Source organism: Motacilla alba, chromosome 11 (genome assembly GCF_015832195.1).
Source record: "Motacilla alba alba isolate MOTALB_02 chromosome 11, Motacilla_alba_V1.0_pri, whole genome shotgun sequence".
In the NCBI taxonomy this organism is placed as follows: domain Eukaryota; kingdom Metazoa; phylum Chordata; class Aves; order Passeriformes; family Motacillidae; genus Motacilla; species Motacilla alba.
The window spans coordinates 13,177,717-13,200,446 of NC_052026.1; the positions used below are offsets into that span (position 1 = coordinate 13,177,717).

A 22,730-nucleotide genomic window follows, 5' to 3' on the forward strand; every position below is an offset into this window, starting at 1 on the left:
GAGGGCTTTGTCAAAAAAAGATGTTGTGGCTGGGAGTGAGTCTGATGGCTCCAGCACTACATCAGAGCCCAAGTACTGCTGAATTCCCAGAGCTCCCATCTTTCTCCCACCAGTTAGGTAGGGCCTGAGCGTTTTCAGAAGGAGAACTTGGCTCCTCAAAGGTGTGACAGAAAAGACAACCCAGTCCCTCGGTGCATGTGTCTCCTGTAGGCAGTCATGACACCCAAACCCGTGTATGCAACAGGCTTGAAATTAGCTGCCCTGGAGTCTCAGTGGTTTTGCCGCTGAATTCTACCCAGTCTCACACTGTCTTTTCATTTCCCAGGCTGGCTCATTACTCACAGCTCCACGATGTACAGACCCTGGCCATGCTCTGCAGTGTGTTTGAAGCCCAGTCCAGGCTCCAGGGGTGCCCCAACTCTTGTGTCCCCTTTCCTCAGCGTGCCTCCAACCTGGCCTCCCACAGCCGATACGTACGATCACCATTTCTTTCCCATTTGTCTTGGATATCTTTGAATGTCTCTCACATGGATGACATGATTTATTCTCCTTTCCCCCTCAACAGCCCAGCTTTACTTCCTCTGGCTCCTGTTCCAGCATGTCAGATCCTGGGATTGGCACTGGAGGCTGGAGCATAGGTATGAGACCTGGCTAGTAAATAAAGGAATCTCCCATCCTTCCAGCCAAGGTTTTAGATGGCTCCTATGGTGGGGAAAAGAGGGAGTTAGTACTGGCTGTGATTGCAGATGTGCTCTGCCAGAGCAGCTCTGTGGGGTTTGGCCAGGATGGTGTGACTCCATGGCTGGAAGTGAGCAGGCCTTGCAGTATCTGTGTCAAGGCTCCTGCAGTCCTGCATCTTCTGACTTCAGTAGGTACTTCATTCAATGAGTATCAAGAATGGCCTCAAAATGTCATCAGCTGGCTAATTCCACAGCGTTTGGGGGAAAAGCAGTGCTGGGCTTTCTTCTCTCACTGGAAGAAACACAGCAGTGGGAAGGACTGGGTTCCTGGTGCTGTGAATATCCACAGAGGTTTCTCACTGTGACAAAGGTGACAAAGGGGGGCTCTGGTGTCAAGAGTTGAATCTTTTGGCAGATTCCTAGTGATATACACAGCCTGGGGCAGCATCAGCCCTGTTAGCACCACAGCTGTAACTTCTCAGTGTGATATCAAGGCATATGTGACATGGGGAAGAGAAGAGGATGGGGGTTAGGGAAGTGGATAATCTTTTGTAGCAGTTATTAGCAGTCCTGCTAATAACTCCCTGCCTCCAGGGCAGTACCTTGCATGCAGAGGCCCCTTTACGTAACAGCAGTCCTGGTGATGAGAGTCCTCCCTGTCTAGGAAAGAGGAACCCAAGTCCGCCCTGGAAAATGCTCCCACACAAACTCCATGGGATTGATTGCCTGGTTACTTTTTGTCTAAAGCAGAAGGCAGAAGTGATTCCTCCACATCAGATTTCTCTGCCTGGTGATGCCCATTAAGTCCTTTCACCAAAAGTGTAGTAGAAGCACTTGGCAAGTAGAGGCTGGCACGTAGCTCTTGGAGGCAGGGCAGCGTTTGTTGGAATGCAGAGGGTGGTAGGACAGAGATAGGACTGGAACGCAGGGGTGCAAACCTGTGGTCTTTCATGTCCCTTCCTGATTGCAGTTTTGAGGGGGTAGATGCACTCACAGCCTCTTGGTGTTTGCAGCAAACAAAGACACAGAGCAGACCTCCACTCCCTGGTGTGAGTCTTCTCCAGATGACTTCCGCTACGGAAACCTAACGTATCCCGATCCTCGGGAGAGGGAGAAGGACCAGCATGAGAAAAACAAAAGGTAGGTTATCACGTGCCTTGGGGGTATTCAGAGATGCCTTACTTGTGTCTCGGTCACATGGAACTCCATGGCCAGGGCTCTTGGTGCTGTGCAGTCCCACACCTGCCCCTAGACCTTGTCATTCACACCATTACTTGAAGAAGCTTCATCCTGCAGATCAGTGCTGCTGGGATTACACATGATGCATCCCTAAGCGGCCATGGTGGGGCTCCCAAAGGACAGTGCACCCATGGAGTGTGCACCCTGGAGTGTAAACAAATCAAGGCCAGAGCAGTTTGTGTTCAGCATTGTTTCAGCAACCCGTGGGAAGTGCCCTGCTGCCATTTCCAGCAATGTGAGCTGGTTGCATAGCTATTGCAGGAAAGAGCACTGCAACCCGAGTCTCTGAGAGTCAATCAGTTACAAGCCTGTTTGTTCCTCTAGGCTGCTGGATCCTGCCAACACTCAGCAATTTGATGACTTTAAGAAATGCTATGGAGAAATCCTTTATCGCTGGGGCCTGCGAGAGAAGCGGGCTGAGGTTCTGAAGTTTGTCTCTTGTCCTCCTGATCCCCACAAGGGAATTGGTGAGTGTCTGGTCCAGTTGCTCAGGCAGAGCCAGAGCTCTGCCTCAGGAGCTTAGGAACATGCAATCTGCAGGGCAGGATGTGTCATGAATGGAATGGACAAAGTTTATCAGAGAGATCCACCCAAGCGAGTCACAAGGGTTTAAAGTGGTTATATAGGTGTAATTGAACCTTGGCACAAATCATTCCATAGGATTAATGATGGCAAAACAATTATTTAATATGAATAAAATATGAAGGGTTTATTTAAATTGATGAATATAATGATAATAATTTGACTAAAAAGGCCTTAATCAGAATTATTTACCACACAGTATAGAAAATTAAAACTAGAAATACAATGCACTGGTTATTAAATAAATAATATCAAAGCTAGCTTAATAATTATCAGGTAGACACTGATGTCCATCCATAGCAATGACCATCGGCAAATCTCTTTCACTGAGCTTTGGTAAGTGACCTTGAGGTCAGTCCCCACCCAAGGTAAGGATCTTCACACACACCTAAGGGGGGAGGTGTGTTAAAAATTTTCACCATTTAAAAATGGAACTGGTCTTTATGGTTTGAAGTGATTGACTGTCAGTCACACAATTTTAGATAAAATGTTGTCCTGCCTGCTCAACAGAACGTGCTTTATTTTTGAGTAAGATGCTATCAGCTCTTTGGTTTCTTCTTCTATAAACATCTGCCTCTCCCTTCCCTGCCAGAGTTTTCACATCCCTGTTGATGCCAGCTTGATGAGGACGCAGTTGCCTTACCTATCCATGTGATGGGTATAATTTGGGGTAGTGTGATCAAGCTGGTTTCAGCATTCTTCAACACTAAGAACAGCAGCCCCCCCTCCACCCCCCCTCCTGCTCAATCCATCACTGATAGCTTGCAAGTAAGGCAGAATGCAAGCTGTTTTACTCCTGCTTAGGCAGAGCACCCTGCTACATGGATGAAGTGTCCATTGGTTACTGAAATGTCACAGCAGGTGTGGCGTTTAACCTGTGACAGAGGCCAGCTCTCCCAGTAAATGGGTTTGACTTCTTCACAGTTCTGGGTGGAGGTGAGGCTTGCAGGTGTTGGTTCAAGGGCTTTGTGGACTGTAACATCTCTCCAGGAAAGCTGGAAAATTCACATACTGCCATGCCAGCAATGCTCAGCTCTGTGCTGATGAATGTCCTTTATTCCTTCTGAGATGCCCTGTCTTCATCTCTGATCCTGGGCTGAAGTGTCCTTATGTTAAAATTGCAAGATCTCTAACTAGGTGAGCTAGCCAGCAAATAGGTAAAGAGAACTTTCCTCCCGAAATACTTTCAGCAGTGTAGATGCCCAGTTTAAGGACAGCTGCCAAATTGTCTTCTTCACAGACCTATAAAAACAGACATGCTTGACCTAGGGGGGAGAAAAACAGGTGAAGGATGTCAGAGAAACAGCAGTAGTCTCACTTTTGTCACCCGAGACAACTTCTGGGGAGTAATTGGAGTGAAAACAGGTGACTTACCCACTGCCTTTGCTCCTCCATGGCTGACAGTGTGATAAAGGAGCATAGGTGGGGTCTCTGATGAGAAATGGAGCTATTCTTGCTTGCTTAGTGACACTTTCTAGTGGTAAGAGGTGGATGAGACCAGCAGGAAGCCTTCATGAGTCAGTGTCTCCAAAGCTTGAAATCCAGCTAGCATTTCCAGCGGACAGCTGTAGCCATCAGGGGCATTGGTGGGCCAGCCAGTGCCTCAGTGCTCCAGCTGCCCGTTCCTTTGATCGCGTGTGGAGAACAAACCAAGACCTCTGAGCACCACCCACCGTCCCGTCCTGATGGAGCTTTGAGGCAGCGTAAGGGGCTGTTTGCAGGGCTGCTTTGTCTGATCCAGCACTGACTGTCCTGCTGTGGTGTGTTCCCTCCGGCAGAGTTCGGCGTGTACTGCAGCCACTGCCGCAGCGAGGTGCGCGGCACCCAGTGCGCCATCTGCAAGGGCTTCACCTTCCAGTGCGCCATCTGCCACGTGGCCGTGCGCGGCTCCTCCAACTTCTGCCTGACCTGCGGACACGGGGGCCACACCAGCCACATGATGGAGTGGTTTCGCACCCAGGAGGTCTGTCCCACGGGCTGCGGGTGCCACTGCCTGCTCGAGAGCACCTTCTGAGCAGTGGGGACGGCGCGCCGCCCGGGAACTGATGGAGTATGTAATTCCCAAGCCATGTTGAGTCAGCTCTGCTCCGCTCTGTCTGGAGGAGATCGCCACAAGGAGCTGAAGCAGGACGTCCTGGTAATGTGCTGTGGTGATGTTTACGAGTGCTTCCATTACTCCTAAGCTTCCCAAGTTACTTTCACACCAATTTGACCAAATTTCCTGTGTCCATTGCTGGCAATGGATGCCAGACCAGAAAAATTGCTCTCTCCTGCAGAAGGGTGTGTGAATATTCGTTAGTTTGGGATGAAGAGGTTTTTGAAAGCTCCCCTGGAAGGGGCCCACCTGGCAGAGCCAAACTCACTTCAGCAATGTAGTCTTTTCCAGGTGCCTCCTTACATGGGCTCAAACTGAGCAAAGCAGTTGTTTTTACACAATTAAAGCAGAAATAATTCTCAAGCAGCAGTAAGCTCTGAAGGTAAGTTGTAAGTGGCGTTTGAAGAGGAAATAGTCCATGGAACTGTGCTCAGTTTCCCTGGATGCAGCAGGGTCCTTATTTTGAATAGCTGTTTACATCACTTAGATTTTCCCACAAAGCAAGAAAAGGAAATGGCATTTTTCAGGATTACATCTTAAATAATTTCTGCTCACTAGTCAGTACCTATGAAAAGCCCAGACAAGCATCCAAGGTCCCTGAGATTAGTGACTTCCAGCAGTTTTAGTACTGTTAGGCTTTAAGGTGTCTCCATCTCCTGCTCTGACCAGGTGATAAAATGCACTTTAACTTGTCCCTGTCTTGGTAGTGACACTTCCTGGTCCCTGGGAAAGGCATCTGCCTTTTGAGTTTGGGATCCACATTGTCTTTTAGATGTGCTGTTTTGGAAAGCCTTTGCTCCCTCACTGAGAGCACGCAAAGAGGACACTGAAATGATACAGCTCCTTTTGGCTGTCGTTTCCTAGCACTATGGGGAAAATTAGGGTTAGTTTGAGATTTGCTGCTGCTGGAGTGATGAGGCTCTTGAAGAAGGAGGCAGCAGTTTCTAGGGGAAAAGGGGGTTTGGAAGGATGGTGGAATCCATGGAGACTAAAGGTTTATGACTTTTCTTACTGTGGAGCATCAACTGGAGAATGTACTGATGGATCTGTCTGCTTGGGGCTGTGCCTGCAGGGCACTCCCAGGGCAGGGATGCTGCTGTGCAGTGTGTGCACACCTGGAATGTGCAGCCTGTGCCTCTCCAGGGCTGCCTTCAGCCTGAGTTTTGGATTAGGGTGAATGTGTGGTCAGGGATGAGCCAGCTGGAGCTACCCCCACCTGTACTGGTACTGATCCCCTCTCCCATGCTTGCCTGTTGAGTGGGGCCATGTGCCATGCCCCTTCCCAATCCCTGTTCTAGCTCAGGCAGTGGGATCCTGCTGTGGAATAAACAGATGATGTATCTTAAACAATTAAAACATTAAAATTATTTTTTTAAGTGCTGTTCTGATAGAATGTGGTGTTGCTCTGATGGCTCTCTCTGTGTGGGGAGCCCCCAGCAGCTCTCCCTCCCAGTGGGTGGTGAGTGTTGCACCCAGGGCACAACCAAAGCAGGGGGCTCGGTGGCAGCAGAGCCCCCCAAGAGCTGAGGCGCTGCTGGGTCCCCCAGCCCTGGCTGGGACAACGTGCCGACACCTGCCACACCAGCCTGGGAACAGACTGGGAACTGCCCGCGCTTGTGAGACTCCTCTTGGCAAAGCGAAGCCGGGCGGCGTCTGAGCTGCCGGCGAGGCAAAGCCCACATCCTGCACTTCGGGGAGGCCCCGGGCAGCGTCTGCCCCCCAGGAAAGCAGCGGGGTCCGGCCCGGCGCCGCGGCAGCCCCCGGGCCAGCGTGCTCCCTGCCAGCCCCTGCAGGGAGAGCGCTCCCGCCCTCCGCCTCCCTGCGTGACAGCCATTCGGCTGGGAAGGAGTCTCATTTCCATGCTTGAGTGCTCCTGCAGCTTGGAAGGGAAAGGAGATTTGTTATTTAAAGGTGACGGACCGACAAATCGCGGTATTTAGTGTGTTATTACAGTCCATTACGGTCCATCTCCGTAGTATGTGAATGCCCCCGAGGCGGAGCACGCCGGCACTTCAGAGGAAGGCGGAAAGGCCCCTGCCGTGGCTGTTTGTGTAGCCCTGCACAGGTAGGTGGAATTTCTTCCCGGATGCTGCCAGCATTTCTCTCACGCCCTGCAGCATGGCTGGTGGTTCCTTTGGGAGCAGCCCAACTCCACGCAGAAGTGGCTATTGCAGGGAAACCGGCTGATTCTGCCTGCCGGGAGCGGGCTGAAGAGAGAAACGTTGTTGCCTTTGCCGGGCAGGGCAGCAGTAAATGGTCAGAAATGGGGCGTGGTGGTGCCCACCCCCCACTGCCTGTCCTCACACCCCCCTGCTCTTTGGAATAACTTGGTACCAAGTGGACAAAGTTCCCCAGTGAGGCCAAACCTCGCTCTGAATTGCAGCTTTAGAGAAGGGAGAGGAGGCAGGGGCTGCTCAGGCAGCGAGTGTGGGCCAGAGCGTGCACCAGCCCGGCTCTGGGGATGCTGCCATGGTCCCACCAGGTGAATTGGACAGAGCCTTCAGCTGATGCACAGTGCTCAGGAGCGTGGTCAGTCGTGCTGCAGGGCAGGGGGTGGCCCATCCATGGTTTCTGCTGGAGCAGGAGCGTTGGATTACACCAGCTGCTCTGCGCGAGGCAGGAGCGCTCTTTGTGCGCCGCGTGGGACGGGTGTCAAACCACATCCCTCAGGGCATCCCTGGTGCCACGGGTGTGCCAGGGCTCCGGGAGTGACTGGACACTGCCAAGGAGAGGAGCTCCATCCCAGGCCAGCTCCCTCCAGAGAGCCCAGCCAGCAGCGCCTCACAGGGATGCCCACGCACCCCACGCCTGCTTTGGCAGCCTTCCCAGGCCGTGCAGAGGAGGATGCCGAGGGCGGAAGACCTTAGGTCTGACCCTGAAAACAGCTGCTTGCCAAAACTTGCTTCAGCTGCCTGCCAAGTGCATCCCAGGAGCTGTTACCTGTGTATCCATTAGCTTTCCCAAGGATGGGGCTGGAAGAGGGAGAGGGCTCCCACGACAACCCACGCTGTGCCCTAAAGGCCACTGTCAGCATTTTAAACCCTATTTGTTTTCCTACTGAGGGTGTAACAAGTGTGATGTGCCTTCCCTATCCTCACTGAGGCTTTCCATGTGCAGAGAAGGAAGTTTAATCCCTGATGATCGAGTTTGGCAGAGAAACAAGGAGTGTTTAGCAGAGAGGGAAAACCTTTCCCATGGATGCAATACCAAGCAGAGTCTGCGCTGGCCTCCTCCACCTTGGCGGCCACAGCTCCATTATCCCAGCATCAGCCCCTCCAGCACTGCAGGGCCTAATCCTGCCCCAAGCCCAGCAGCACATTCCTGCTGTCTCCTGTGTGCCAGCCCCAGCGTCTGTCCGTCTGTCTGGTGGGGAAACCAGTTTAGGAACTGATGAGCCAAAGCCACTTGGCTGCTCTCATTCCAGCCAGGCTGATCAGCAAACCAACTACACTTCCTGATCCTGCTTGTCCTGGGGCTGGCATGCTGCAGGGACAGGGACAGGGATGAGCACAGCAGCAGGGACAGGGCATTGACACAACCCTCTGCTGCCAATTTGATGCTGTTACGCTGGTGTACAGTTTGTTCCCAGTACTGTCCCTCTCCCAGTGCCACCTGTGCTCAGTGCATTCCTGTTCTGCAGGTGACAGTCCCCCTGCTGCCCCATTCTCACTGCAGAGCTGGGGACTGGCTCACCCACTGTGGGGACACCCTTGTGCCTTGCATGGGGGACAGAGCCCCACCACAGAGCCCAGGAGGTGGCATGGGCAGATGAAGTGTCAGTCACAAGAGCCTAGCTGATATCCCTGGGCCCTGCTGTGGCACATTTGAGGACCACAGCTCCGTGAGCTTGGGAGAGGATGGCAGCAGGGACCCACAGGTCACCCGGCAGCTTCGTGGGCAGGCAAAGGCTGGACCCACCTCTGCCATGAGTGGTGATTATAGAGGGTGGCCCTTGGCAGCCTGTGGCCCCAAAACCCATGGCAGGGCTGGGCTGCACAAGCAGGAACAGCCGGTGGGGACTGCTTGGTGGGCTCACAGCCTGGTGTCCCCTCCATCTCCTCCAGCACCCCACAAAAGGAAAGTGGCCACTGCACCTGAGCATGCTTGGGGTCTGGGGTCCCTGGTTTGGGATTGGGTGCAGTGGCCTTCGGCTGAGAGCCTCAGCTCATTCAGATCTGCCCCTCACCTTGCCCTCAGGCTCATCAAAAAATCCTCAGTGTCCATCCAGAAGCTACCAGAAAGCTGTGCCAGATTGAGCTCACCCACCACAACCAGGACCACCTTGCCCATTGAAGGTATTGGGGAACCCCCTCGGGAGAGTGTCCCACTCCAGAACCTCGTTTGGGGTCTCCCAGCAACCTCTCAGGACTGCTCTGGCCCTCCCAACCCCCAGAAAATGTTTTTGTCCTCCACCCCAAGGGGCTCCCAGTGCACCCCAGGTGCCCTGCAGCAGCCCCAGCCAGGAGCATGACTACCCTTAACCCTTCTGCTCCTATCAGGCTGCAAAATCAATCTGCCCACCCAAGAAAGGACTTTTCCCCCAAGCAGGAGGCAGGGCTGTGCCAGGAGCCGGGTGGGAAGGTGGAGCCGACGCCGACTGCCACAGCAGGTTTTGCATCCACCTTGATTAAAGGCCCCAGTGAGCGCCTGGCCTGCACCCCACAGCACCCCGAGGCCGGGGGGCTGAGGTGCTGTGATGACCCACCCTTGCAGGTGGGGCTGGGGGGCTCCCCATTCCTGGGATGGCAAACCCCACCTTAATCACTGCTTGCAGCCTGGTGTGGCCAGCAACGCCAAATTTGCTGGCACGTGGCCAGCCCCTGTGGTCAAGGGTGTCAAAGCAGCCCCCCTCACTTCAAAGGGAAATCTTACAAAAATAAAAAGCATGGAGAGACTCCTTCCTTGTCATTCTTTATTAATTATTTGGCTGGGATTCTTCGGGGTATTTGGGGTTGCCTCCTGCCCCCCTGGCTGATTGCAAATTTAATTAAATACTAAAATATATCTTCAGACATGTGGGAAGGGGATGTGGTGCCTGGCAGCAAGTGACACTGGGGTGAGTTGGCCTCTGGGTGACCCCAGGAAGGACCCTGCTCTCCGAGGGCACCCTGAACCAGGGCTGGGGTGTCCCCTGCCTTGGCCACCGAGGATCTTGGAGAGGGATTGGTAACTTGGGAAGGGTGATTCCCCCAGCGGTGCCCTACACCCCCCAGCTACCACCCCAGGATGCCCTCACAGCCTCATCCCTGCCCCAGGGATGCCCATACTCCAGTTCCACCCCGGGGTGCCCCAGTGCCCCCCATAACCCATCCAAGGTTGCCCAGACCCCCCATTTACCGCCCTGGCCGTACCCGTGGCCCCTGGGGGGGCACACTCCCCTCCCGGGGACGCCTCATTCACCCCGTGGCTGCCCTGCGCCCCCTTCTCCCCGTTCTGCCTCTCCAGGGCTGCCTCATTCCCACTTTCCCGGGTACCTGCGGGGGGACGGAGCCTCCCCGCCCCGACCGTGCCCCACCCGTCCGCGGCTGCCCAATGGGCTGCGGCGGGGCGCGGCGCGGGGCGTGGCCTGGCTGCATATGCATGTATGCAGATGAGCAGGTGCGGGCAGAGCGCGGCGGTGGGACGGGACGGGACGGGACGGGACGGGACGGCGACTTGCACGGGGACCGGGACGGGGACCGGCGGCGGGGCCATGGCCACGGCGGGGCCGCGGTCCTTCAGCGCCGCCGAGGTGCGGGCGCGCTGCGCGCAGGGCGCCTGCCTGGTCTCCTGCCACCGCCGCCTCTACGACCTGAGCGGCTTCGTGCGGCTGCACCCGGGCGGGGAGCAGCTGCTGCGCCGCCGGGCCGGCACCGACGTGAGCGCGGCGCTGGACGGGCCGCCCCACCGGCACTCGGAGAACGCCCGCCGCTGGCTCGAGCAGTACTACGTGGGGGACATCGAGCCCGGCGACGAGCAGGTACCGCCGCGGGGCCCAGCCGCGACCGGGGGGGACACGGGCTGTAGGGGAAGCCGGGGGCGTGTACGGTCTCTGCGGGGCGCCTCAGGTGCCGGGTCCCGGTGAACAAGGGCCATGGGGCGCCCCACGCCCCGGACCTGGCAAATGCAGAGGCCGTAGGGCGCCCCAGGTGCTGCTCCAGGATGTGCAGGGTCTGTGCAGCGAGTGTCCCGATCCAGCATGTGCAGGGTCTCTCTAAGGCACCCCGGCTGCCAGGGCTGGCATCTACAGCGTTTCTATAGGGCACCTCACGTCCTGGGACTGGGATGTACAGAGATTATGGGGTGCCCTAGGTCCTGGATCGAGTTTTGATCGAGTGCTCCAGGTCTCTGCTCTCAGGGATCTGAGCAGTGCTGGGTTTATAGAGCATTTCAAGTCCAGAATGCATGGAGTCTAATATGTGCAGGGTCTGTAGGGCACCCTGGATCCAAACTGTGCAGGGTCTGAGCCATACAGGGTCTGTCGGGCACTCCAGGTCCAGGCTTCTCAATGTCCAAGCTGTTCAGGACATGCAGAGGCTGGATAGGCTTTGGGATGTACATGGTAGGAAGTTTCTGAGGTGCTTGTAGCATATAAGGTGTTTAGTGCACCCAGATCTCAGTCTGAGCTGTATGGGACATGGTGTGTGTTGGCTGTGAGCAGGATGGGACCCATGGGATCAGGCTGTGTAGGGTCTGGGATCTACAGGGCATGAGGGGTGAAGGGGATAGAGGATGTTTGAGGCTCCTGGGATCTTGTGTGGCTGGTGCCTGAGGTGTGCAGGGTGCCAAGGGGGTCTGAGGTGCAGGGGACCCTGAGGCCCATAGGGTGCCAAGTGCACAGAGCTGGGTCCCACTCCATGGCCACATCCCTCCCTGGCCATGCTAGGAAGCAGGGCTGATGAGTGAATCTGGGGTGCCAATGTGGCATGGAGGTGTTGGGGTCTTTGGAGGGAGGCAGGAGATGGAGCTCAGTGTCAGTTTTAGCAGGACTGTGCGGCACAGAGTGAGCAATGGGACAGGACGCCCTTCCTGGCCCTGTCAGCACTCACCCAGGGACCAAGGTGCTGGGCACTGGGGTTTGCCAGTGGTGAGCAGCCACTGCTGAGGAGAGGAGCCCAGCCATTCCCTGATTGCCCGGTGTGGGCCATGGGCGTGTGTGACACAGCTCTGTCCCCGCTGTGCCAGTCCCGTGCTGTCCAGGCAGACGGGAGAGCTCCCGGGCGAAGTTCCGCAGCCTCCGGGTGGCACTGGGCACTCCTACCCGATGACCAGCCCTCGCCAGCCGCCGTGGGCAGGATGCTGAGCAGCGGGGCCAGCCCAGCCCCCTTCACCAGCCCAGCAGCTCCCCTCTGCACATCCCAGCGGGGTCGGTGACCGGCCGGTCCCTCTGGCTGCTTGTTTGCTCTCGCTGGGTGTCCTGCCCTCGGCCCCAGCGGCACAGACAGGGCTTTGTTTCAGCCTCGGTGCAGTGCCTGCATTTTCCCCGGCCGGATCCCGGCGGTGGCACCTCCTCTCTTGGGACACTCGCGGAGCCGCCGCCTCCTCGCAGGCGTGACGAGCCCGACGGGTTGGGGCGAAGGAAGGTACCGGACAAACGGGTTCTCGTGCCGGGGGGAGCTGCCACCATCCCAATGCAAATACATGGCGTGATAACGCCAGGCGCAGGGAGATCTGACACTGCCCGGTGCCACATAAACCATCCCAGCCTGTAACACACAGGGCAGGGATCAGAGCTGCCTGCTGCGTGGTGAGGCCGTGTCCAGCACGCACTGATGTGTGAGCTGCTCTGCCCTACTCCCCACCTCCCAAAAATCCTCTCTGGGGAGAGGAGGTGTCCTTGGAAGTGCTTGGGTTCATGCTTTGGGTGCTTTGGGGCAGGTGCAGCCCAAACAGCTCTTTGGAGGAAGTGTTCCATTACCCCAGTTTGATTCCAGATCTCCACAGCTTTGCCAGTGCCTCTCCTTGCCCGTTGGATGTCCCGGGGCTGCATCATCCCCGTGCTGAGGAATTCAGAATGCTCTGGTCCCACGGGCATCCAGCATCCTCCCCTGCTTCCCCCAGGAATTTCCAGGATTTTGGAAAGGGGGGGAAAGTGTGTTACTGCAGGAGAGATAAAGAAGATAAGATCTGGCCTTCATCCCACTGGCCTCTCCATGCCCCTTCCTGTGGCTCTCTCCTTCAGCCACAGGTCCCTTTTCTGCATCACCCAGATCCTTTTGGCTAAGGACAAATTAATCCCTAAACATTTTATCTGTGCAAGCAGGACATACAGGGGAGATCAAAGCGAGTACCAATAATTACCTAAACTAGACAGTGGATTTTAACAGCCTCGCTAGAAGGGAAATGGATCATCTAATTACCCTTCCAGTTTGAGCAATGAGGGACTTTCATCACAGCCTCTTTGGGGTGCATGACGTGGCTGTGAGTCACAGTAAGTCCTTCTCAGGTTTAGTGTCCTTCTCTTCCTCTTGCCTGTATTGCTGCACCTGGCTTTGCACCTACCCTGGCTTTGCATCCCAGCCTGAGCACGTTTGGACGTAGGCGGGACATCTGGGGCACCTCTTTGGGGGTGATGTAGCAAGAAGTCACTTTTTATATTGCTACTATGATTAGGAGTTAAATTCACCTCCTTTTAATAGTGCTGCTGCACCCAGTGCTTAACGGGCTGAGACACAGCCTTGTGGGGCTCTGCCAGCCAGAGAGCACCGACCTCAGTGCTGCTGGGATGGTGCTGCTGGGATGGTGCCACCACGAGCAAGCACCTTGCGTGGTGCTCTCTGCACCTCCTGGGGTGTCCTCATGCTGCATGCCTGTACCTGCATTGCCAGCAGAGCTTGTCCCATGTGAACACCAGCAAACTGAGCCTCTGAGGAGCTCAGTGAAGGTGCTGCAGGCTGTGGAGCAATGCAGAGGTATGGTAGGACTCCTCTGGGGTTTGACTCACTGGGAAAATGGGTAGAAAATACCTCTGGGTCCAGCCCAGGCTTTTGGCAGAGCAGCTGTCTGCAGGCAGCATCGTCCTGTCTGGGCCAGGGGGAGATTCCCATCTTCTCTGCCTGTGTCCCGAGAACACTGAACCCTGTGCTGGACCACCCCTTCTGTCTGTAGCTCACATCACAGCTGGATTTTGTTCTTTTAATGCCCCAAGCCTTGATGCAGGACAGCACTGGGGTGGCACAGCCAGTGCTCTCCAGCTGGTGCAGGACCAGTGCTGAGCGCCCTGTGTGACCCACGCAGGGCAGCCAGATGCCCGCAGGTGGATGCTGGGTCACCCAGTCACTGGATCATGCCATGCCCTGGGTGTTTGGCCCTGTGTGTACCAGCAGCACCTTAGCAGGACTGCTGCTCGCTTACAGGTGCAGTGCCTTGTGGGCGTTAACTTTCCCTTCCTTACATCAGGCCCCTTGTTCATCTTCCCTGGCAGGACCTGTTCGCCTGGGGACAGCTCAGAGGCATCTTCACCACCCACAGGTGACAGCAGAGCCCAGCTCAGCACAGCCCTTCAGCCTCCTCCCAACCCACCTCCTGTTTAGAGGAGAAGGGGCAGAAGCCCCAGCGCTGGTTCAGGTCCCATGGAGTTGATCTCGGCAGGGCCCCTGCGTGCTTGGGGCAGGCAGGAACAGGCCATCCTTTGGGGAGCCAGCCGGGACATGCCAGCGTGGTTTGCATCCTGGTTGCGACACAGCTCCTGGTCCTTTCAGTGCCAGCTCCAGGGTGAGCAAGAGGAGAGCCTTCCTCCTGCTCCCCAGCTGAGGAAGAGGAGGGGTAGGAGGTGATTCAGGTGCTGACAGGGAGCTGCCGTGGCACACAGGCCAGTGGCGTGTCACTGATGGCACCCAGCCCAGGTGCTGGTGGTGAGGTGGGATGTGAGCCCCTCAGTGCATCTCCCTGACCTGGGAGGACCGGGAAGCCTCCAGCCGTGACATGGTGCTCAGGCATCCATGGGCAGGGGAACTGGAGGTGTGTGAACATTTCGGAAAAGGGAGGAGAGGTGCCGGGCATTGCGTCAGCCCGGCTTTCCTAAGCATCCTTCCTGCTGCTGGCTAGGTTGTGGTGCAAGCGTGAAGGCGGAGAGCACCAGCCCGTTTCTCAGGGCATGGATAAGCCCTTTCACTCTCTTAAAGCCAAATTTTCTTTCAAAGCACCTGCAGAACAGAGGCAAGACCATAAATCCACCGTGCTTTGCTGGATTTTAAGACATCCCATCTGCCCTAGGGTTTTGGAATGTCTGGCTGAAGGACAGAGTGTGCAGCATGGGAAATAGCAGTGGGAATCCTCCCAGAGAGGTGTGGTGGTACATGGCATCAGCTCATATCAGTGCTCTGCCTGCAGTAAAATTGATGCCAGTGGGATTCCAGCCTGGAAATACTGGCTGGAAATATCCCCTGTCCTTCCCTGCCCGCTGCCCAAGGCAAGGGGCTGCCTCAGAGCTGGGTAATGCAGTTCCTGTACCAGTAGAATGAGGCTTGAAATCCGGCTAGCCCGAGAAATGGGGTGGGAGCACAGCTTGCAAGGAGTGCCTGCCGTGGGTAAACAGTGCCTGAGCCCTGCCTCGGTGTCCCCAGCGAGGCGCAGAGTTAAGTCTTGAGGTGCTGGCAAGGTGACGCTGGTTTTCCTGCATCCCAGGCCCTCCTGCAGCTGCCAGGGCGGTGTTCCCCTCAGCAGGGTGGCAGTGCATCCCTGTCGGAGCAGTGGGGAGAGCATCCATTGAGCAGCTGGGATAAAATCCTCTCTCCCTGGAAGCGGCAGAGCTGGAAGCCCGGTCGGGCACGGCTGAGCCGCGGCTGCCGGGCCACGCCGTACCCTGCTCCGGGTTAATGGGTAACTCAGGGTGACAAAGCGGCACAAAAGGCATGCTCGGCACGTCCTGGGCGGGGGGCACGGCTGCCGTGGGGCTTGCATGGGCACGGCTGCAGCCTCAGCAAGCCCCCCACCAGCGGCACGGCTGGCGCCGGGGCTGGCACAGCGACAGCAAGGAGGCTGCTGCTGGCAGCTGGCAGCGCGTTTGCTTCCAAGCATCAGACGAGGCAGGTTTCTCCTGTTTCTCAGCCCGCCCTGCCAGTGGGACTGCAGCTGGGTCCTCATCCTGCCACCACTGCGCCCGTGCATCCCCTGTGCCTCAACTGCTCTCCCGAGCCACGACCAAACCCCACCTCACGTTCCACAGCCCACGGCAAAGGCAGCCAGCCCAGTGTCACCCTGTGAAGGACGCTTTGCCTTTTTCCCTGGACAAGGTCCCTCCTGTGTGTTTTTCCTTGTCCCCACAGGCAGGGTGGTGGTACCAGCTGTACCACACTCCCCAGGTCTGCCAGCCCAGCTTTTGAGGGACCAAAAAGCCGAGCTGGGCTTTTGTTGGAGATCAGTGGGATGGGAGGAGGGAGCACTAACCCAGCAATGCCCCTGGCTTTACTGGCAGTGGCAAGGTGACCTCTGCTGTGGCACTGCCTGTTTGCAGGGAATGTGCTGTGCCAGGGCCCAGAATTTCTGCGTTGCCACTCTGAAGCACCCGTGCTGTGCTGGCCCCGGGCAGGGTATTCCAAACACCGGGCTCGAGAGGAGGTTTCCAAAGAGCCCTGAGCCCACAGTGCTCAGTCCCAAGGGCAGGGCAGCTCACTGGCAGCTGCTTCCCTCAGGAAACCTGCTCTGCAGGAACTGACTGACTTAAATTCACCAGATTTTTCCCCATATTTGTTTATCAGGCAGGAGCTCACTCTGGCCATACCCCTGAGTGCTACAGCCATCACCATCCCAGCTGAATCCACCACTGGTGCTCCATCACTGAGTTTTCCTTCTCTTTTCAGAGCCTCTCTGAGACAGTGGATGAGAAGGAGGTGGATGCTGCAGCCCAGACTCCAGAGCAGGCAGATCTCTGCTACAGAACAGTGCACGTGGAGACGGTAAGAGCTCTGGAGTTTCTCCAGCATGCTGCTTGCCAGGGTGCTCCCGGGAAACACCAGGCCTCCTCTTCCCTGCATGAGTGCTGCGTTTCTGCTGGCCTGTTGGATGGGAGGGGTGGCGTGAGGGAGCCAAACTGCTTCAGCCACTTCTGCCCTTTCTCCTGGTGTGGATGGCATTGCTCATGCTTTATTGCACAGGCGTGGCCACGCTGGGAGGCTCCCATTGCAGCAGCATGGGAGAGATGCCTTTCTCTGGCAGCAGCTGTGCCCTTCCAGAGGGAAGCGTTGCCAAGCCGCACCTTGTTTGCTTTTATTTCTTTCTTGCTTTATTTATTTTATTACTTTATTTATTTTATTTTTTCCCCTTGCCTGAGCACTTGTAATGAGCAGTAAGGGATTCCCCAGCCTGGGCAGGGTGATCCCTGTGTGTGCAGGCTGCTTCCTGCCCTGCCAGATGCTTTCTAAGCATGCCACAACAGTGGGGATTTGTCCCCAAGGTGCCTTTGGCCATCCCTGCCCTCCATAGCACCATCTGGTCACCACATCTTGCATGGTCCCAGCTTGTTGGGTGAGCATGCTTTTATCCTGTAGAAAGTTGGGGGTTTTTTTTAGAGCAGGAGAACATCTTTCATCTCCCAAATTAATATTTTATTACTGGGCACCTTTAAAAGAGGATGTCCATTCCCAAGTGACCTTTTTGCTTTAACTTTCCCCCTAGTGGAGAATGGCTCTGTTCCCATCCCATACACCATCTGGGGTTGTTTCCTCTCCTGTGTGATTGTGTTCATCCCTGCCTGCAGCAGAGCCCCCAAAATGCTCACAGCTATCCCAGCTTCTTGCCCTGGATGCCCTGAACTGAGGCATCCCCACCACTGGCAGCGCAACCCCAGGTGCCAGATGGCTGTGCCAGGGCTGCGTGGCACAAGCAGCCCAAGGAGAGCTGCCAGGCCCAGGGCTTGGCCAGGCAAGTGTGGTTTCAGTCCTGGCACAGAGGTGGGACCAAGAATCCACCTTATCTGGCCAGGCCAGCAGAAGATGTGTCCAGGGATGCTGAGCAGGCAGAGGTCGTGCTGCCAGTTGTCCCTCCCATTTTCATGCCATGCCAACATGTGTACCCACACAGGTCCCTTCTTGCCCCTGAGTTCAGCCATGCACAGCAGCAGTGCTGGAGTCTGTGTTCCCATCCTGTATCCCTGCTCCCCACCCCTTCCCACTTTGCTCCTCACTGGGGTGCCCAAACAGCTGTGGCCGCCCCACGTGTCCTTTGCACAAGGAGAAATGTCCTTGGCTGGGGCAGTGCCATGGGGATGGGATCCGTGTGGCACCAGAGGTGTTGTGCTGGGCAGTATCACTGCTCACTATCTAATCTTGGCAGCTCGAGAGGCAAAGAGCCTCAGTTATCAGGGCCTGATGCTGACCCAGCTCTGGGCACAGCCACCTTCACCTTGATCCGCTGGCAGGTACCCGGTGGCACAGGGCTGAGCTGAGCCCTGGGGCTGATGTGTGTTTGGCTCCTTGTCTGCCCTGTGCTGGTGCTTGTGGGGAGCTCAGGGCACCTTGGAACCAGAGGCAACTGCTCTAGGGGCATGGGAAGGGCTTTGCAGCCCAAAATCCTGCAGCAGCAGCAGCAGCAGCAGCTCAGCTTTGTGGCTGGTACTGGGATGGTTTGTGGGTTCCACAGCACTAGAACCACTGTCTACTCCCCCAGGACCTGGTAGACTGGCAGAAGCCCTTGCTGTGGCAGGTGGGCTACTTAGGGGAGAAGTACGACGAGTGGGTGCACCAGCCTGTGGATCGGCCCATCCGCCTCTTCCACTCGGATTTCCTTGAGTTCCTCTCCAAGACGGCATGGTGAGCTCGCAGGGTCTGCACTGTGCCCTGGATGGTGCCTGCCCTGGGAGGGGGGATGGCTCACCAGCCAGCAGGACAGCTCCTCTGACATCTCCTCCTACCCCGTAGGTACGTGGTGTTCCTGGTATGGACGCCCGTGGTGCTCTATCTCAGCTGGGTCAGCTACACCTCCCTTGCTCAGGGCAACACCAGGCTCTTCTCCTCCTTCACCACAGGTACGAGCAGCAGCAAAGCCTTTGGGCTTCTATTGCTGACCCCGCTCCGGGCCCGGGGCAGGACAGCCCTGGGTGGGTGGAGACCTGCATCCCTTCCTCATCCCTCCTGTCCGTGCTCACCACGAGCCGCATGCACGGGCAGAGGGTCAGCACCTCTCCCTTGTGGCCACCAGCGTGTCCCCTGCGCGAGGCCACCTGCGCTTGCCCACCTCCATTCCCTTCCTCTCACCACGAGATTTGGTTCCCCAGGAGATCAGCAGAGGCGCAGAGCCCAGGGCTGCAGTCTGCTCCCTCCTGTCTCCGTTCCCTCGGTCCCCAGACCCGCGCCCTGCCGGTGCTGGGGTGTGTTCCATCGCCGCTGCCGCCCACCCCGGGCCGGCTGAATGCCGGCGAACAAACCCGGCTCTCAGCGCCGCCGGCTCCTCACAGTGCCGGGCTTGTTTGCCCGAAGCGCCTGTCCTTGAATCTCCCACTGTCTGCTCCCTGCTCCCCCGGGAATAACAAGCGTGGCCGGAGCAAGCTGTCTTCTTTGTTGTCTTTTTTTTTTTTCTCTTTTTTGCTGGGTTCCCTATTTTTTTTGCAAGGTGCCACCCAGTGCCAGCTGTGCCCGGCTGTGGGGTGGGGAGCGCTGGCCGCACAGGCACTCCCTGCTCCTTGTGGCATTCAGCACCTTGCTGCCAAATTTTGTGGTTTTTTTTCCCTAAAAATAAGCGGGTTTTGGGGCAATCAAAATTTTGCTAGGAAGGACACAGGGCTGGCAGCCAGCCCTGAAAAATGGAGGTGGCTGAAAAATGTTCTGCGGGGGAAAGTGCCCAACAAGTCTATTCTTTTTCCCCCAAAAAAATAAACACCAACACCAACAGCACTGTTTTACTGTCACGAGTGCTGCCTCTGCAACTAAGGTCCCTCCTGCCTTGTTCTGGTGGGTGAAGCAGCTTTGTAATGGTGACGCAGTCCCTAGAGTGCACATCCAAGGCCCCGCTGGAATCTGGAATGCAGGGAGCTCCCCTCACTGTCTTCCTGAGGCAGCAAGAAGCTGACTGTTTCTGTAAATTAGTAGGAATCAAAGGAAAATGTGGTTTAGAGCAGAGCTTGGGCAGTTAGCTCCCTCGAGAAGCTCAGGACAGGAGGTGGATGAGCAATGGGGAGGGGGGAGCTGAGCATCACCCTAATGCCAGTGGGAGGACAGTGATGGATAAAAGCACCTGCACCTGCCCTGCTGACCGCTGCACGTCTCGTTGTGTAGAGTACTCCATCCCCGTCCACAAATACTACTTCCCCTTCATCTTCCTCCTGGGAATGATCCTGTGGTCCCTGCTAGAGTACCTCATCCATCGCTTTGTCTTCCACATGAAGCCACCCGCTAGTAATTACTATCTCATCACGCTGCATTTCTTGCTGCATGGGCAGCATCACAAGGTGAGTCGCAGCTCCCGCCTCCGCTGGCAGCTGCTGGGCCGTGGGAACGGTGGCCTTTGCCCCACTGGAGCTGTCACTGTGTGCCCTTTGCCCCGACAGAGCCTGTTGGTGCCGGTTCAGGGTGGCTTCCCAAGCGAGGCGCTTACCCAATACCAGCAAGGGCTGCAAAACGGCCTTGGAGGAGCTGGGGTTAAATTTTCAAACTGTGTGGTTGGGCAGGGTGGAAACCAAAAGAGCCATAGGCTCCCTCTAGCTTTGCTGGAGGAAATGTGGGGCTTGGGCACCTACCAGATGAAGCCACCACCTGCCTGGGCACCTTGGCATGCACGGGGGGCCGCTCTCACCACCGGCTACAACTTTGGGGAGGGTTTTTGGTGTTGGCTTCTCCCAGATGGGTTTCCCTGATGCTTGGCAGGGATGTGTGGGGGGAGGAAGGGTGAGCTAGGAGCTGCCTGTCCCACCGTCCCTCTCTGCTTCCAGTCTCCCTTCGACAGCTCCCGCCTGGTCTTCCCCCCTGTGCCAGCCTCGCTGGTGATCGGCTTCTTCTATGGCGTGCTGCGGCTCCTGCTGCCCGAGGTGCTGGGGCTTGCCGTGTTCGTCGGGGGGCTCTGCGGCTACGTCATCTACGACATGATGCACTATTACCTCCACTACGGCTCGCCCAAAAAGGGCACCTACCTGTATGGCCTGAAGGCTTATCACGTCAAGCACCACTTTGAACACCAAAAGTCAGGTAGTGCCACGTTCTCCGTGCATGCTGGCAGGGGTGGGGGCTGTCAAAGATCCAGTCTACCTGCATGTGTGCAGCCTATTGGTCCAAAATATTCGGGATTTGGGATGAGGAAAGCCAAGCACTGCGCTGCTGGGGAATCAGCATGTGAGGTGCTGTAGCCCACAGAGAATATTTCCTGGCTCCCAGGTTGAGGATGGGGAGCCAGAGCAGTGCAGGGGTGAAGGCACCAGCCCATCTCACTGGTGGGCATCAGTGCTGCCTGGAATGCCAGGGCGGAGGCCAAACCCCCCTGGTGCTGGGATGTGTGTGCCTATCCCTGCCCGGGGCACCATCTCTTCCTGCTGGGAGGCGTTGACAGGTGTAGGGTGAGGCCCTGGGCTTCCCCAGATCCGCCCCACACTTTTCCTAGCCCAGTGCTTGCTCAACCTGCCCTTTGCCCGGTTTCCTAGGAGAAAACACCCCATCCAGATAAGCTATCATCCATGGGGCTTGTTGGCATGGCCCAGCCAGCTCCTGCTCCTCTGCTCTTCCTCCTCGTCTTCACTTTGCCTTCCTCCCTTCCCAAAATGTGGACACTCCTCCCTCCCCAGTTAACACAGAGCCCTTTCGACACCTCGATGATGGTGCCATGGGCTTAACTCTCTCTTCCCTGCCCACAGGTTTTGGCATCAGCACACGCTTCTGGGATTATCCTTTCCGGACACTCATCCCTGAGGAGACCTTCAAGAAAGAGGACTGACAGCCCCAGCCCAGTGCTCAGCTGCTGGCTCTGTACCCCTGCACTGGGACTGGTGTCCCTCCCCAGCTCCCAGCAAGGCCAGCTGGTCCCTGCCCCCTCCCTGGGGGCTGTGCCACAGCAGCGACTCCAAAGTGGAGCATCCCTGCGGAGTGCTGTGGTCCAGCTGTGGCACTGGCAAGGGAATGGGGGGCTGAGGATAGTGAGGAAAAGGGAGGAGGAGGCTGTGGGGTTCCCCGGTGCACTCCTGCCCCTACCTCGCTGCCCTCCCGCTCCAGGCTATGGATGCACGGGCAGGTCTGCTGCCTGAAAGATGAAGTGCCTGACGCCACCCTCCCTCCTCTGCCCTGGCACCCTGCCAGAGCCCCTGGCTCTCCTGGGCTGCCCTCTCCCCAGGGCACCCAACACGCTGCAGTTGCCCCTATTGCCTAACTCATGCCAAGGGGATTCCCTGTCCTAGGTCATTCTCCCAGCCCATCTCAGCACAGGGTTTTCTTGGCCTGCAGCCCTTTTGGGGTGGGTCCCACAGCTCTGGATTGTGCCTTTTTCTAACCAGTGCACCCATATCTCTCTGCCAGGTTTATCAAGTTCATGGTTTTCATAGACATTGGCCACTTGAAACTCAAACTCCAATGAAAAGAATTACTATGAGATGCCTTTTTTGCTGATCCTGTGATTTTATTTTTTATTATTTTTTCCCTAATGTTTACTGCAGATATTTAAAGGTTTGAAACAAATTTATATGTAAAACTGTAGACACTACAATTGTAAATAAACTGTATATTTTGAAAAATAAAACTTTCTAAAAAGGGTCTGGGAAATGTATCCCCCAGGGCTGCTCACAAGTCTGTTCTACCCCCTTCGTGTGTCCCTTTCCAGGTGCTGATGGCCCTTGGAGCCACCATTCCTGGCTCCCCTCATCAGCCACGGTGAGGTAGGAGATTTGCAGGGGATATTCTCAGCAAACCTGTGTGACGCTGGGGCTCTGGGTAAGCAGAAGCTGCCACTCACTTCTCTGAAGTTGGGCAATAGCGTCGCATGCACCCCAGAGCTTCCCAAAATTAGCCTGGCCCTCTGACGAAGCCATCTGTAAAACTTCCTGCAGTCCCAGCAGAGGTCAAGCCCTGCTCCCAGCACTGGTGCCCACAGCCCGCCTCCTTTGGTGCTGGGGGCTCCTGGGGCTCAGGGATGGGGAGAGCAGCAGGGCTGTGCTCTGGAGGGTCTCACTGCACATGCAGGAAGTTCAGCAGGGCACAGAGCCCTTGCTGTGGGTGTTCCAGTGCCCTGGGCAAACCTTCCCACAG

The 22,730-nt window shown here is 56.5% G+C and overlaps 2 protein-coding genes across 7 annotated transcripts in view; both read left to right on the forward strand.

Moving 5' to 3' along the window:
• The window catches only part of WDR59 (WD repeat domain 59), a 48,871-nt gene extending 42,882 nt beyond the window's left edge, over window positions 1-5,989 (forward strand). For 5 of the 6 annotated variants that reach the window (XM_038148130.1, XM_038148129.1, XM_038148132.1 and 2 more), the window contains 5 exons: window positions 326-473; window positions 566-638; window positions 1,694-1,820; window positions 2,244-2,386; window positions 4,280-5,989. In XM_038148130.1, the coding sequence (XP_038004058.1) occupies window positions 326-473; window positions 566-638; window positions 1,694-1,820; window positions 2,244-2,386; window positions 4,280-4,515 (727 nt within the window). In that variant the 3' untranslated portion in view covers window positions 4,516-5,989. The remainder of the gene's footprint in view (window positions 1-325; window positions 474-565; window positions 639-1,693; window positions 1,821-2,243; window positions 2,387-4,279) is intronic. The other variant, XM_038148131.1, reaches the window with a different exon arrangement.
• Window positions 5,990-10,208: 4,219 nt separating this feature from the next.
• Window positions 10,209-22,264, forward strand: FA2H (fatty acid 2-hydroxylase). Its single transcript, XM_038148551.1, has 7 exons — window positions 10,209-10,555; window positions 16,377-16,472; window positions 18,181-18,323; window positions 18,432-18,538; window positions 19,785-19,957; window positions 20,438-20,690; window positions 21,350-22,264. Exons 1-7 carry the CDS (start codon window positions 10,289-10,291, stop codon window positions 21,427-21,429), a joined length of 1,119 nt encoding a protein of 372 aa, XP_038004479.1. The 5' UTR covers window positions 10,209-10,288; the 3' UTR covers window positions 21,430-22,264.
• Window positions 22,265-22,730: the final 466 nt, after the last annotated feature.